Below are 12,394 nucleotides of genomic sequence, written 5' to 3'. Positions count from 1 at the left end.
ACACTTTATTTTACTTAAATTTAAAATAAAAAGAAGACAAAGAGAAACACAATGATTTGATGCACTTCAAACAACATTTCTTTTGCTCAAGAGCAGAGCCCTGGGAGTTTGCACGGGGCACTCATTCACTCAAGCCCCACGTACCTGCAAAGCCCAGGTGGGCACGGCACTTGGTCCAGGGCACCCGGTGGGAAGCTGGGACCACATCCCCAGGTTCTCACCACTTACCCAGGAATCTTCTTACTGCCCACTCGACTGTAAGCTCTACATGGTCAGGGCAGGTTTTGCTTGGATTTATCCTCAGTGCCCACAGTGGGTCCTGGCATATGGAAGCACTCCTTACAGGGTGGTGACAGGAAAACTGACCTCAAATTCCCTGTAGGGGTCTTTTTCCTGTCTTATATGCTCTGTTCTAATTCTTCAAAGAAGGTGACCCCTCCTCTCTGGTCCACAGACCCTCCCTGCGGCCATGGGCATTGTCACTCTTTCTTTCTAGCTGGGCTGCTGATTCCTCTGGGGGTCAGCCCCTTTTATCTTCACAGCACCTTCCTAACTAAGCATTGGCTTTAGACAGTGTGATCATTTCTTCCTTTGTCCCACCTCCAGTACTACTTTCTCCCATCCCTGCCCCAAATCCCACCAGTGCCCAAAGTTTGCCACTTTCTGCTGGATGATGACGATGCTGTTGTCCACCCGGCCTTATGCGGGGTGGGGGTCTCTCACAAGTCCTTCCAAAACCAGTCCTTAGCTCCATCAGGTTCTCTGCATGTCCCTCCCCCCACCCCCCAGCCATTGATCATGCTCCCTCTCATGAGTGAGCAGAACAGGCGGCTGCCTATGTGTCATGGCTTGAAAACTTCTGGAACACAATCCCGTTTTCCAAGTACAGATAAGTTCCCCGGAAATATAACAGATAAAGTAAGAATAATTGCTCTGTGCTGATAGGTGACAGGGACCTTGCTGACACACAAACTATAGAACCATCGGTGGTTTCTTTGTAATTGCCAGAAATGATCTTGTGGATCTGATGAAACTAGATATTAAATATATTCGATGGCTCTGATTGGGAGGCATCTGTCCTCTTCATTCATTTATTATTCATTTATTTATTCATGCATACCTACACTCAAATATGCATGTGTTTATTTGTTCATCCACTCAACAAGCTTGTACCCAGCAATTCTTCTGTATCAATCACCACGCTTCCATGCTGAGGGCAGTGAGGGATGGGCTTAGTATTTGGCCAGTCGCACGTATTAGCCGTATTAGCCCGAGGTGCCTGTCCCTGGGACTTGTAAGAGGTTCTGACGGACCTTAGAGAGCTCAGCTACGGCAGATCAGGAATGCAGATTAAAATGTGCCTTGAGACCCATGCCCTTGACGTCCTAGCCTTCTTTGCTCTACCACTGCTCACAGCTCACCAGGAGTGGTGCCACTTTGGAAAACACCTGGCACATTTGGGAATGTGATTGGAATGGAGTGTTCGGGTCCGGGACAGTGGATAGTCCAAGATAGTCTATTATATCCTAATTCTAGCAGTGTGAGTGAGAGCTGTTCAAGAGAAAGCACTAAAAGTTGTAAACGAAGCTTATGTGATCTTCCTTCTTACCATCATGACAGTTCTGGCTTCCTCTGAAACAGTCCTTTCAAAACCGAGCCAGGTTGCAGTTTCCCTGTGGTTCTTGTTCCAATTGTTTGGGTTTGTCCTGTGCACTCGGATCACCACAGGGGACAGTGTTCCCAGGGTGGTAAGTTCCCTTAAGTAAAAATACATGTAACAAGATAAGCTGGCCTGTTTCATGGGGTACCAGTTCTGAAGGAAATCCAAGTTCTGTGAATTCCCTGCTGACTGTCACCCAGGCAGCCTGCCCCACGATCCTGTGTGGGGAGTGTGTGTGTCACTCCCTCACACACCACCTCAGATAATGCTGCCCTGCGAAGATTAGAAAACCAAGCAGAACTCTCTTCCAGCTTCTGTCCCATGGCCATCCCATTTTGGTAGAGTACTGGAGTTTGGTAGTGCATGTGGCCAGCACAATGAAATCCAGACTTGGATTTTTGTTGGGGTACATTTTCACACTCATGTGGGGATCAGTAGAGCAGAATGGCTAAGAGCATGGACTGTGCTGCTGGACTGGCTGTGTCACCTTGGGCAGGCTTCATACTCTCTATTGGCCTCAGTTTTCTCATTTGTAAAATGGGCATAATAATAGCACATACTTATTTAAGTTATTGTGAAGACCAAATAAGAAAATGCATATATATTCTGGTGCTTAATAAATTCTTTATTATTGTCATCATACTTTCATTTTGCCTACTCGACAATTGTGAGTGTACTTGGCCAAAGCTGCCTTGGCTCCCCAGTCTCCAGTCAGAGCAAAGCTGGTGGACTCCAGTGTATTCCTTGAGCTGTTGTTTCCCTAAAACCAAGCACAGAGGTTGGCTGTCTTAGTTGCTGACACACACCCACTTCATAGCATAGATACTTGAGTGGATGGTAAAGTCCTTAAGGGAAAAGATCACTCAATTTTCAGTTTGAATTCCCCATGGGGCCTGACAAGGCGGGTCTAGCAGATGTTTAACAGAAGAACGAATGAACGGATGACTGGTCAGGTGTCCTCCAACACCAGAGGCAGAGTTGACATTGAAGAGCCCATCACTCAGATCCAGAAAGGGCCCTGACATTCCCCCCCAGAAGTTTCCAGGATCTGGAGTGAGTGATGGTCTCCCCACATCCACTTTTTCCCTCAGGAACCAAGCCTGCTCAGGCTGAGGGCGTGAAATGAGCAGAGCTTTGGGCCTTCCTCCCCTCCATTCTTGTCCCTTTCAATCAACTTTTTGTAAAAGCACCTTATTTGGCGAGACTCACTTAGACATTTGGCCACATCTGCAGGATCACAAACATGGGAACAGGCAGGAGAGAAGAGGGGTGAGGGCAGCTGTGAACACGAGGGGCATGGGGGAGCAAGAGAGGGCTGGCATCACTGACGGGATTCAAACTCAATTTTTAAAAAGTGGCCAGTGATGAAAAGACACACCGAAGGCTCTGCTCCACTTCTCAGCACCGGCTTGATGCTCCTGAATGGGCCCGCAGAAGAGTATGGACCCAAGACTACAGGCTTCTGGGTGGATTGTGATGGGACCCCAGCGGAGCCGTGGGCACGGACTCCCTGAGAATATCCCTTCGGAATCTGAGTCCTTGGATGCCCTGCTTCAGAAGCTGTCTACTCCCCATTTCAGAAGGCAGACTTTCTTTCTCACCATCCCTTTGAAGGCTGAAGGCTCAATTTTGTTTCACAAACTGGATCATTGTTGGCCCTGCCCCACCTGACAGAAGAAACTTTCTAGAAGGCAAATCACAAGGCAGTTAGTTATCCCTTCCCTGACAATATTCAGGGACCTTCTCTGGGAGGGTGGCCTTTTGAAAGTGGCTTATCTCAGGACCGTGCCCCGGAAAGCAAAGACAGAAAACCTTCTCCTGTGTCTGCAGCAGTAAAACAAAGAAGCGACAGGGTGCAGACGAAGAGCTGTTGTTGAGGAAGCAGCAGACCCAAGTTCTGTCCCCGCCCTGTCATTACCGCACTGTGTGGAGCCTTATTTAAGTCACTCTTGGCCAAGATGGAAACAGGAAGAGCAGGATCCAAATGCATTTTTCCGAGGCCAAAACTCTGTACGTGAGCTATCAGGGGCACAAAGAATTGGTCGAAGACAGTCTTCTGCTTCTGGTCCATTCTCTGGCCAGGCTTTCTCTCTGTCTCCTGTAGTCTTCACTGGGTCCAGGGCTCTTGGTCAGGCCAAGTGATGGGGGTGGGGACTGGAAGGTGTGCATATGTCTGGTCTTGTTGGTGAACTCTTCTATGGAGTTTTAGTCCCTCCTTCCAGTCTTTGCTGGTTTTGGTCCAAACTTATAAAAAGTTCAAACTTATGGCGATGGGTCTGGTGTAGAACAGGGTAAAGCAGGGCCATCTTGGTCAAGCTTTCATAGTCACATCAAATGGGTGGGCTGGTTGTTCTGGTCTCTTTCCTCCCAGTTCCACAGGCATGCAAGGTGCTCCAGGCCTGTTAGCCAGTCTCCAACCACACAGCAGAGATGGAATAAGAGCTCTCTGCACTGGGGAGACCATGTGACACAGCCTCCATGACTCCCCCCAATTTTTCCCCCAGTCCAGCTTGATGAGGGCTTAAGTTCCACCAAGAGAGATTCATTATTTTAGAATAAAGCTTTGAGTCCTGTTAATTCTCTTCTCCCCAGATTAATCCTTTGAGTTGCTCTAAGGCATTTATAACATAGAGCACAGGGTTTTAGAATGTTCATTAACTCTTCCAACAAACCCTCATCAGAACCTTCTCTCTGCCTGGTACGATACTTGGTCTGGAATTCTTTCCAGAGGGCTATACGAGTTAGCACGGGCTATGGCAATACAGGGATTGGAGAGAAGAAGTAGACTGGCACTCCAGCCAGAGAAGAGGAGCAAGAGACATTGGGACAGGGAAGTGGCAAGAGGCAGAGACAAACCCAGTTTGGGGGCAAGGTGCAATAGTGCAGAATTTCTGGAGGTAAGCGCTGCACTGCTGAGCGCTGGGCTTCCTGCCACTCAGGTGGGGACGTGAACAATCGTCTGAATAGCGCTGCGCTGAACGCAGTCTCTTCTCTGCCTGCCCGCATCTGAGGAAGAGTCTTCCTGCCTTCTCTGCGTCTGGTTTCAAGTCTGCCTGCCTGTCTACCAGGTTTCCAGATGGTGACGCACAAATGTGCTGCCGAATACCTTCTTTGGATTAAAAAAAAAAAAAAAACTAACATAGCAGGACAGAGAGAGAAAAACAAATTCTCCCCAAAATACCAACTCCTGCCCCATTTTGGAAAAATACAAGCAGTAGAGACTATCCCAAAGGTGTCTGAGAAGATCCGGATTATCTTATGTGACGTATTAATGTCTTGAGATCAGTTATGGCCTGAGAGCAAATGCAGGTCATGCGGGGATCTCAGCCTCAGCCACAGGAACCCATGAACATCAATTATCACAATATTTGTTAACCCAGAGATCTAATGCCGCCTCAATGTCTATCTGAAAATGTGACCGATATTCAAGACACTCATAATGTATGCTTAGATATTTATAGATCATAACTGAATTATATGTTCCCCAAACAAAGTGGTACACATCAGGGGCCTTTGTAATGTAGCAATTTATATTTGAGCTCCAGCTTTAAAATGGACTGTGTGATATGTATCTCTTTGAGTTTCAGTTTCTACAGGGTAGTCATAAGAGTGAAAATAAGTAACCTTTGTCAGGGACCTACTGCATGCCAGGTGTTGTGCTCAGCACTCTAACCTGGGCTCATTATTTCAGTCATCAAAACAATCTCATGAAATGGGCTCGCATAACCAGTTCTCACCACCACCAGCATGTGACACATAAGGAAACTTGGGTTTAGAGACGTTATGTGATTCTCTCAAGGACGCACAGTCAGTAATGCCTATATATTATCTCATTTACCCCTCACTACACTTCTGTCTTTGTAGAGGTAGAAACTGGGGCTTGGAAGGTTGACATAACTTCCATCAGAAGGAGTGGGGTGGCATTTTGAGAACTGTCCTGTTTGACTGCAAAAGTTATCTTTCCATTACTTCAAGATAACTTGAAGAAACACACACACACGGTGCACACACACACGCACAGAGGAAGATATCCTAACTCGGGGAAATCTCTTATTTATTGGGAAGATTATGTCTGGCCGTTACCCCCACAGAAGCAAATCCCCTACCAGGATTAGTGAAACTTTGCCAGTCTTATCAGCACAGCCAAGAGCCATTTTTGCAAAACTCAAGTTCCCCCAGACACCTGATTCCTAGTACTTAGAAGAAGAGTGACCTCGATGGGGAGTGGGCAAGAATCGTGGAGCTGCCATAACCCTTCTCCCACACTCGCCTTCTTGCCCTCAGAAGTCACTCTTACGTGGATGTGATATCTTCTTTAGCCCAGCTTTATCCAAGAACAGAAACGACACCAGCATTTCACATCGGCCAGCACTGGGGCATCAGAATGTCTGGCTTGGGCCCTGTCCTCTACTGCACACCAGCTCCCAGGGGGCAAGTCTTCCAGTGCTCTGAGCCACAGTCCCTCATCTGTAAAACAGAGAAATAGTAGTGCCTGCCTCCTGGTAGCACCATGAAGATCAAATAAGATTAGACTACGAGTAACTCAAGGGCGTAGACTGTATATCATTCATCTTCATGATCCTGGAGTCTGGCAAAATTTGTGATAATAAGCATTTGGTAGTGAATAAATGAGCAAAGGAACGTATAAATGGGGAATGCTTATAAACTACCAAGCACCGCAGAAATTAGGCCTAGGGTAATAGCACCTACACGGAATGCACCTATTTCATGGGTTTTTCAATTGCAGTCTCTCTTGGCCTTCATTCCTCATCTACGATGCAAGGACATTGTTGTGGATTTTTTTCCAGGCCCCTCCTGGCGCTAAGCTTCTTTGATTCTGTTGCTGTTTGCCTTTTAAACTACCAGTATGTACTCTACTAGCCGGCATCCTTACTTTTAAAAATCTTTTTAGTTTGAAGTGATTTTAGATTTACAGAAGAGTTGTTCCCCTGAGCTTATCTTTCAGAACTCTGGTTCCTTGATCAACCCTAAGGAATTATCACTGGTACAACCCTTAACTCCAGACTTTGTTTGGATTTCATGTTTTCTCACTAATGACCTTTTTTTGTTCCAAGATCCAAACCAGAATACCATGTGGCATTTGGCCCAAGTGGCTTTTGAGATAAAGAGCTCACTATTGCATTTTTGAAATTATTGGGACAGTAAGATTTGGGGGATAGTAGGATGGAAATCTAATTAAGAATTCATCCTGGGCGCCTGGGTGGCTCAGTTGGTTGAGCGACTGCCTTCGGCTCAGGTCATGATCCTGGAGTCCTGGGATCGAGTCCCGCATCGGGCTCCCTGCTCGGCAGGGAGTCTGCCTCTCTCTCTGACCCTCCCCCCTCTCGTGCTCTCTCTCTATCTCATTCTCTCTCTCAAATAAATAAATAAAATCTTAAAAAAAAAAGAATTCATCCTGAGGTAAGTGTGTCCAACATCCTCTGTGCATGTTTTAAAGAACTTCAGGAAGTCTCAGAAGACCATCCTGCAGGGCAGCAAATGCAGCTAGCCAAAATGAGAGGTGAACAATAAAGCTGGGCCCTATATTATAGGTAATGGGATCCTGAAAACCAAAAATATGAACAAAATGGTTTCCCCTGCTGGAAAATCTGCAGGCTTCTTTGTTGAGTGTGTGTGTGGGGGGGGGTGGAACACTGACTGGGATTTGAATTACCCAAAGCACTCACTAGTCTGATTTAGTCTTGCATACATATTTAGTGGTCCTACTATGCACCGACATTATTCTAGGCCCTGGAGAATATCCTATGCACCGTCAAATAAGACAAAGTCTCTACATTTGTTAAGCCTGTTTTGAAGGAGACAAACACTGTACAAATACAAATCAGCTAATGACAGGTGCACCACAGCAAACATAAAGCAGGTTGGGGGATAGAGGGTGGGAAACTTGGGTTCAGACAAGGTGGTCTGAAAAAGACTCTCAGAGGAGGGGGGGGCGCTGTGTGTCCTGAGTGCTTAGAACCATGAATCGGGGGCATTGCTCTGTATGACACAGAGTCCTGCTCTCCAGTAGAGTCAGATTATGGCAAACTGAGTTTCTGCCCTCTATTCTCAGCTTCAGATTGACCTTAATGCTAACACAGGTCTTGGGACAGTTTTCCTTTCTCCTCTTCTCCGTCACATGACTGGCCTTTGGTGAATTCATAAATTTAAATTGTCAGCTGTGAGAGAAGCTGCCATTTAAAAACACCTTCCTGAGATCCTTTGAAGCCCAGGGCCCTCCCCGGGGGTTGGGGGGGCGGGGGAAGCAGGTGCCAACAAACAGAATGCTGTTCTTTTGAATTCAGGCTCCATGTAAATCTGGCTTGCCCCAAAACCAGCCTCATCAAATTCCAGATTCATTAAACCTTTATTGACCGCCTGTGATGTGCCAGGCATTTCTTTACATTGAGATTTAGAGTCCCGCCTCTATACATTTCTCCTGCACGCACACAGTGACACCCTCTATTGTGAGGCGGGTGCCGCACCCTCCTTTTTTTCGGGAATGAGGAATCAAATGCTCGGGGCCACAGGGCTAAGAGATGATAGAAACAGGAGCTGTGAATCGAGATTTCCTGGTTCTAAGACCAGAGCTCCGTCTACCACATGACAGCTCAGCCTCACTAGCAAATTCCAGCTTCCATTTTGCTCCACACAGGACCCACATGTCCTCTAGCCTGTGCCACGTCGAGTTAGAGATTCCCTGAGAACAACCGAGGCATGCCCTGAAATGGCAAAGTGCCACTCTTGGGACTCAGGGAAAGCCTCCTGGTGGCCATTAATAGGGGAGCCGGCTTGCACACTCCAGAATATGGCCCCTGAAGAGGTGGCTTTCTACAGATAGCGAACAGCAGTGTTATGAGCCACCCAGCCCATGCTTGGAACACCTTTTATTTTATTGATTTATTTTTAAAGATTTTATTTCTTTATTTGAGAGAGAGTGAGCAGGAGGGAGAGGGAGAGAATCTGAAGCAGACTCCATGCTGAGCGCAGAGCCCGATGCGGGGCTCGATTGCAGCACCCCGAGATCATGGCCTGAGCTGAAGCCAAGAGTCCGACACTTAACAGACTGAGCCACCCAGGCACCCCATGGAGCACCTTTTAAATCTGTGCTTCAGTTAGCCTGTGTCTTTAGTAGGTCCTATATATCGTTGTCAAATCTGTGTTTTAGACTCCTCCTCCCTCTTAAAATAAACCTGCAAGCTGATTCACTTATACAAGGCAGCCAAATTCACAAAACCGTCCACAGCTCTTCCCCCAGAGCAGATTACAAGCTTGCAGCCCATGGGAAGTGTAACTGCCCCTCACTCAGCCTATGAGCAAATTCTTTCCTTCCAGATTTTTCACTGGGACTGAAGTCTAAACTCAAAGCAATAATCATCTAAAAAAGTGCTTCTGGGGTAATTGGTATCAGACCTGGGGCAGTTGAGTTTTACCATAAAGGAACTGTTTTTCATGTTTGTGCATTTTTCACTCTGTGATTAGCAGAGTAGGAGGCAACAGGGGGTGGAAAGGGAGAAGGAAAATCGTTTGAGTCAGCACAGCCCAAAATGTGGAGGAAGAGGGTGGAAGAGTGATCTTACCCGTCAGCCTCTTATTGGACTCCCATTGGCCAAAAAAAAACCCATCTCATGTCCACTCCCTTCCTCTTTTGCTTTGCTTCAAACAGTCTGGGAGTTAATGACAAACCAGATGCAAGTTGGCAAGTTTAAAACTAAACATCATTTGCCTTCTCTCCCTAGCAGGGATAAACACAAGGATCAACAGAATGCAAGAAAAATCCAAACGCATTTTCAAGGCCAAACAGAGCATGCGGTATTGGAGTTGTGGATTCTTCTGAGATCACGTAGTGTGACCACTCATTTTCCAGATGAGGTAGGAGCCTAGAGAGTTGAACCCCTGGTGCAAGGTCACGTGGCCTTTAGAAGCTGGGTCCGAATCCAGGCCTTCTGACTCCAAGCCCAGGGCTCTTCCTTTGGGGTTAAGAAATCATCTCTGAGCGCTGTTTTACTATATGGCTCTAAAAAGGGGCATTAGAAAGGGGCCCCGCCCATATAACGGCCCCCTAGATGGGTGGACTAAGGTGGTGCTGTGCTCCATGCCAGGCAATGGGCCTGGCTAAGGGGATCTTTGAGGTAAGGCTGGACTCTGAGTTGGTCACCTTTCAGAAGGAGTTTTGAATAATTAAATCTGCTCACCAGAGGCAGTGGGGTAGACAAGGGAGGCCCAGTAAAGGGCCCCACCTGCAGCTGCTTATTTGACCCACTCCCCATTCCTTCCACAAGCTGAGCCCCTCCTCAGCCACAGTAACCAAGCTGGTCCCCAAACCTCCCGGGCTCGGCTTCCACTATGACCTTGCAGATCCCATCCTCCCAGGATGAACCACTTCCCTGAGTCCAGTCCCGGCCCCTGGCTGGGCCGATGGCCCACATCAGGCGGGGGCAGCAGGCTCTCGAGAAGCTCATCACTGTGGCCAAGGACATACACTTTGGAGTTAAGACTCACTAGATCCAAATCCTGCCTTTACCACTTTTGGGCTGAGGAAACATTTGGGTCTCTAGACCACAATTTGTCTACCTATAAAATGACTTACAGATTTGTTTTGGGCATTAATGAGATAATCCATATAAAGCATCAGCATGGTGCTATCTCAGGGTAAACACTCAATAAATGGCAGTTGTTTTGACTACTCAGAAGTCCCCTCTCTTGCCCGGCTCCTGCACACACGCGTCAGTGTCTTTCCCTCCCGGGGTCTCATCATGGTTCAGTCTGCTGATTGTGCGGTCCCCCAGAGTTTGACCACCCCAACCCACTCTCCACCATGCGCTGCTGGAACCCTCACAGAGTCCTGCTCTCCAGAAAACCCAGCGGCAGCGGGGCTTCTTCCTCACTGGACTTGCCTCCCCCAGAGCCCATGTCCCCCATCCCACCCCCCAGGGGTCCTGCCTTCCCATCCAGTCTGCATGAATAGCCAGCCTCACAGGCAGTAGTATGGGATGGGCTCCTGACCGAGGTCTGGGGCTGGGACTGCCACACCCCACAGCCAAGCACCAGCTTGGACCATTTCCATGCCATTGACTGTGGCAGAGCCCAGTCAGGCCAGAACAGCACTTCTCCCTAAAAGTCTTCAGTAAACTATTTTCTGGCAGTGAAACCCACTTTAAATTCAGACAGAGAGAAGGACCTCGGTTCCTATAACCAAGAGAGCACCTTTTAGCAGGGCAGTAGAGAGGTATTTCATTTCCCTTCTCCTTGCCTAAATTTCTTTGTCCCCTCTCCCCCATTCACTTGTTTTAAATCTGCATTTCTCAAACTGTCCACGGTGAGGGTCCAGTCATTTATTGTCCCCAAACTCTTGTGGACCAATACCTTTGCAAAATAGTAAAAATAAATTACTACAAAACGAAAATGCCATTTGGACATCACAACACTGTAAAGTGTCTTAAAAACCCTCAATTCCTGTACTGATCTTTTTGCAGGCTAGTAAACATTTCGCAAACCCACGGTAGTTCCTGGACGAAATTGAGAGGAGGGCTGCCTCTGGAAGGAACGGAACCACAGAGGAGCCCCTCTGCCATGGGCACTCCCCATCCTGGGTTTCTGTCCTGTCATGTAGGCTGCTGGGCAGCCAGCCCTGCCCCAGCCGCCCCGAGAATGAGTTCCTGGCCCCATCTCTGGAGGCTGGGGTCAAGCGGCCCCCAGGGGACAAATGTGCTGTCATGGCTGTGCCCCCCGTCCAAGAGCGCAGGCTGCCCTTACCACTCCATTCCAGCTCTGTTGATTTCCTCCCACCAGCACTCCGTGGGCTCCCCGAGGTTCTGTGGCGTGGGCATGCAAGCGTAATTCCACTGTCTGTCCGAGCCTTCATTCTTGTTGAAGATGCTTCTCACGGCCACCACCACCTGCCCATGGGGACACTGGTAGCTGAAGCCCTGCCGGTTCAGATTCACCCACCCGTCATCACTGTAGTCGTGGTACTGCTGGTAAGGATACCCGTAGTCTCCGTACTGGCCCCAGGCCACGGTGACCAGCGGCAGAAGCACCCAGAGCAGAGCGCGGTCCATGCTGCTGGGCCTCTGGCAAACACTGTCACCCTAGGGCTGCTGGGCTGACCGTTTTGTACAGCTGCCGCTGACATGTGGCTTCCAGATGTGGGTGAGCAAGCTCCAACTGCAGTGTGTCATCGTTCAAGCAGAACTTTTCGGCGTGGAGATCCTGGCCACAAGTCCATCCAGCTCGTTTTAAGGTGGAATTCTAGGAAAATGTGAGGAACATACAAATGAAAGAAATTCCCTGGAGAAAGAATAATTCCGCGCATAGATTATAAAAGCAAACGGCTTCACAGCCCTTAGAAGCCTTCACCGGAGAGGGCCGCGTGTCTGCCCCTCGTCTCTCAGGGCCTTCCCTCCCTCTGCTCCCCTCCACCAGCAAGCCCCTGCATTTTTTTGTCCAAACTAGCCTTCCAGGACCCCACAGATACCCAGAGTGATTCCAAAACACCGAAATAATAGGATGAAGGGATAGAGTCCTTAAGATTTCTGCAGGGCTCGATGCCTGGTTTAAGTTCTCAGCCCACTGTCTTTTGACTGTGAGTGTATATACGGTGTGCCGGTTTGCAAGGCTGTTCTGTGAATTATTAAGTCACACGTGGCAGTGCTGTGGGCCCATGGGAAGGGAAGTTAGGCACCATCCCTGCACTTGAGCATCCTCCTAAGCTGCGGAAATTGGACCCAGCTA

At 48.3% G+C, this 12,394-nt stretch overlaps 1 protein-coding gene across 1 annotated transcript in view; it reads right to left on the bottom strand.

Annotated features, from left to right (window-relative positions):
- DPT (dermatopontin) overlaps positions 1 to 11,766 on the bottom strand; it is a 28,867-nt gene extending 17,101 nt beyond the window's left edge. The window contains exon 1 of the mRNA XM_021682655.1: positions 11,417 to 11,766. Coding sequence (XP_021538330.1) covers positions 11,417 to 11,721 — 305 coding nt within the window. The 5' untranslated portion in view covers positions 11,722 to 11,766. The remainder of the gene's footprint in view (positions 1 to 11,416) is intronic.
- Between the last annotated feature and the right edge of the window lie 628 nt (positions 11,767 to 12,394).

Source organism: Neomonachus schauinslandi, chromosome 6, assembly GCF_002201575.2.
Source record: "Neomonachus schauinslandi chromosome 6, ASM220157v2, whole genome shotgun sequence".
NCBI lineage: Eukaryota > Metazoa > Chordata > Mammalia > Carnivora > Phocidae > Neomonachus > Neomonachus schauinslandi.
Note: the sequence above shows the minus strand (reverse complement) of the source record. Positions and strands in the feature narration are given on the sequence as shown.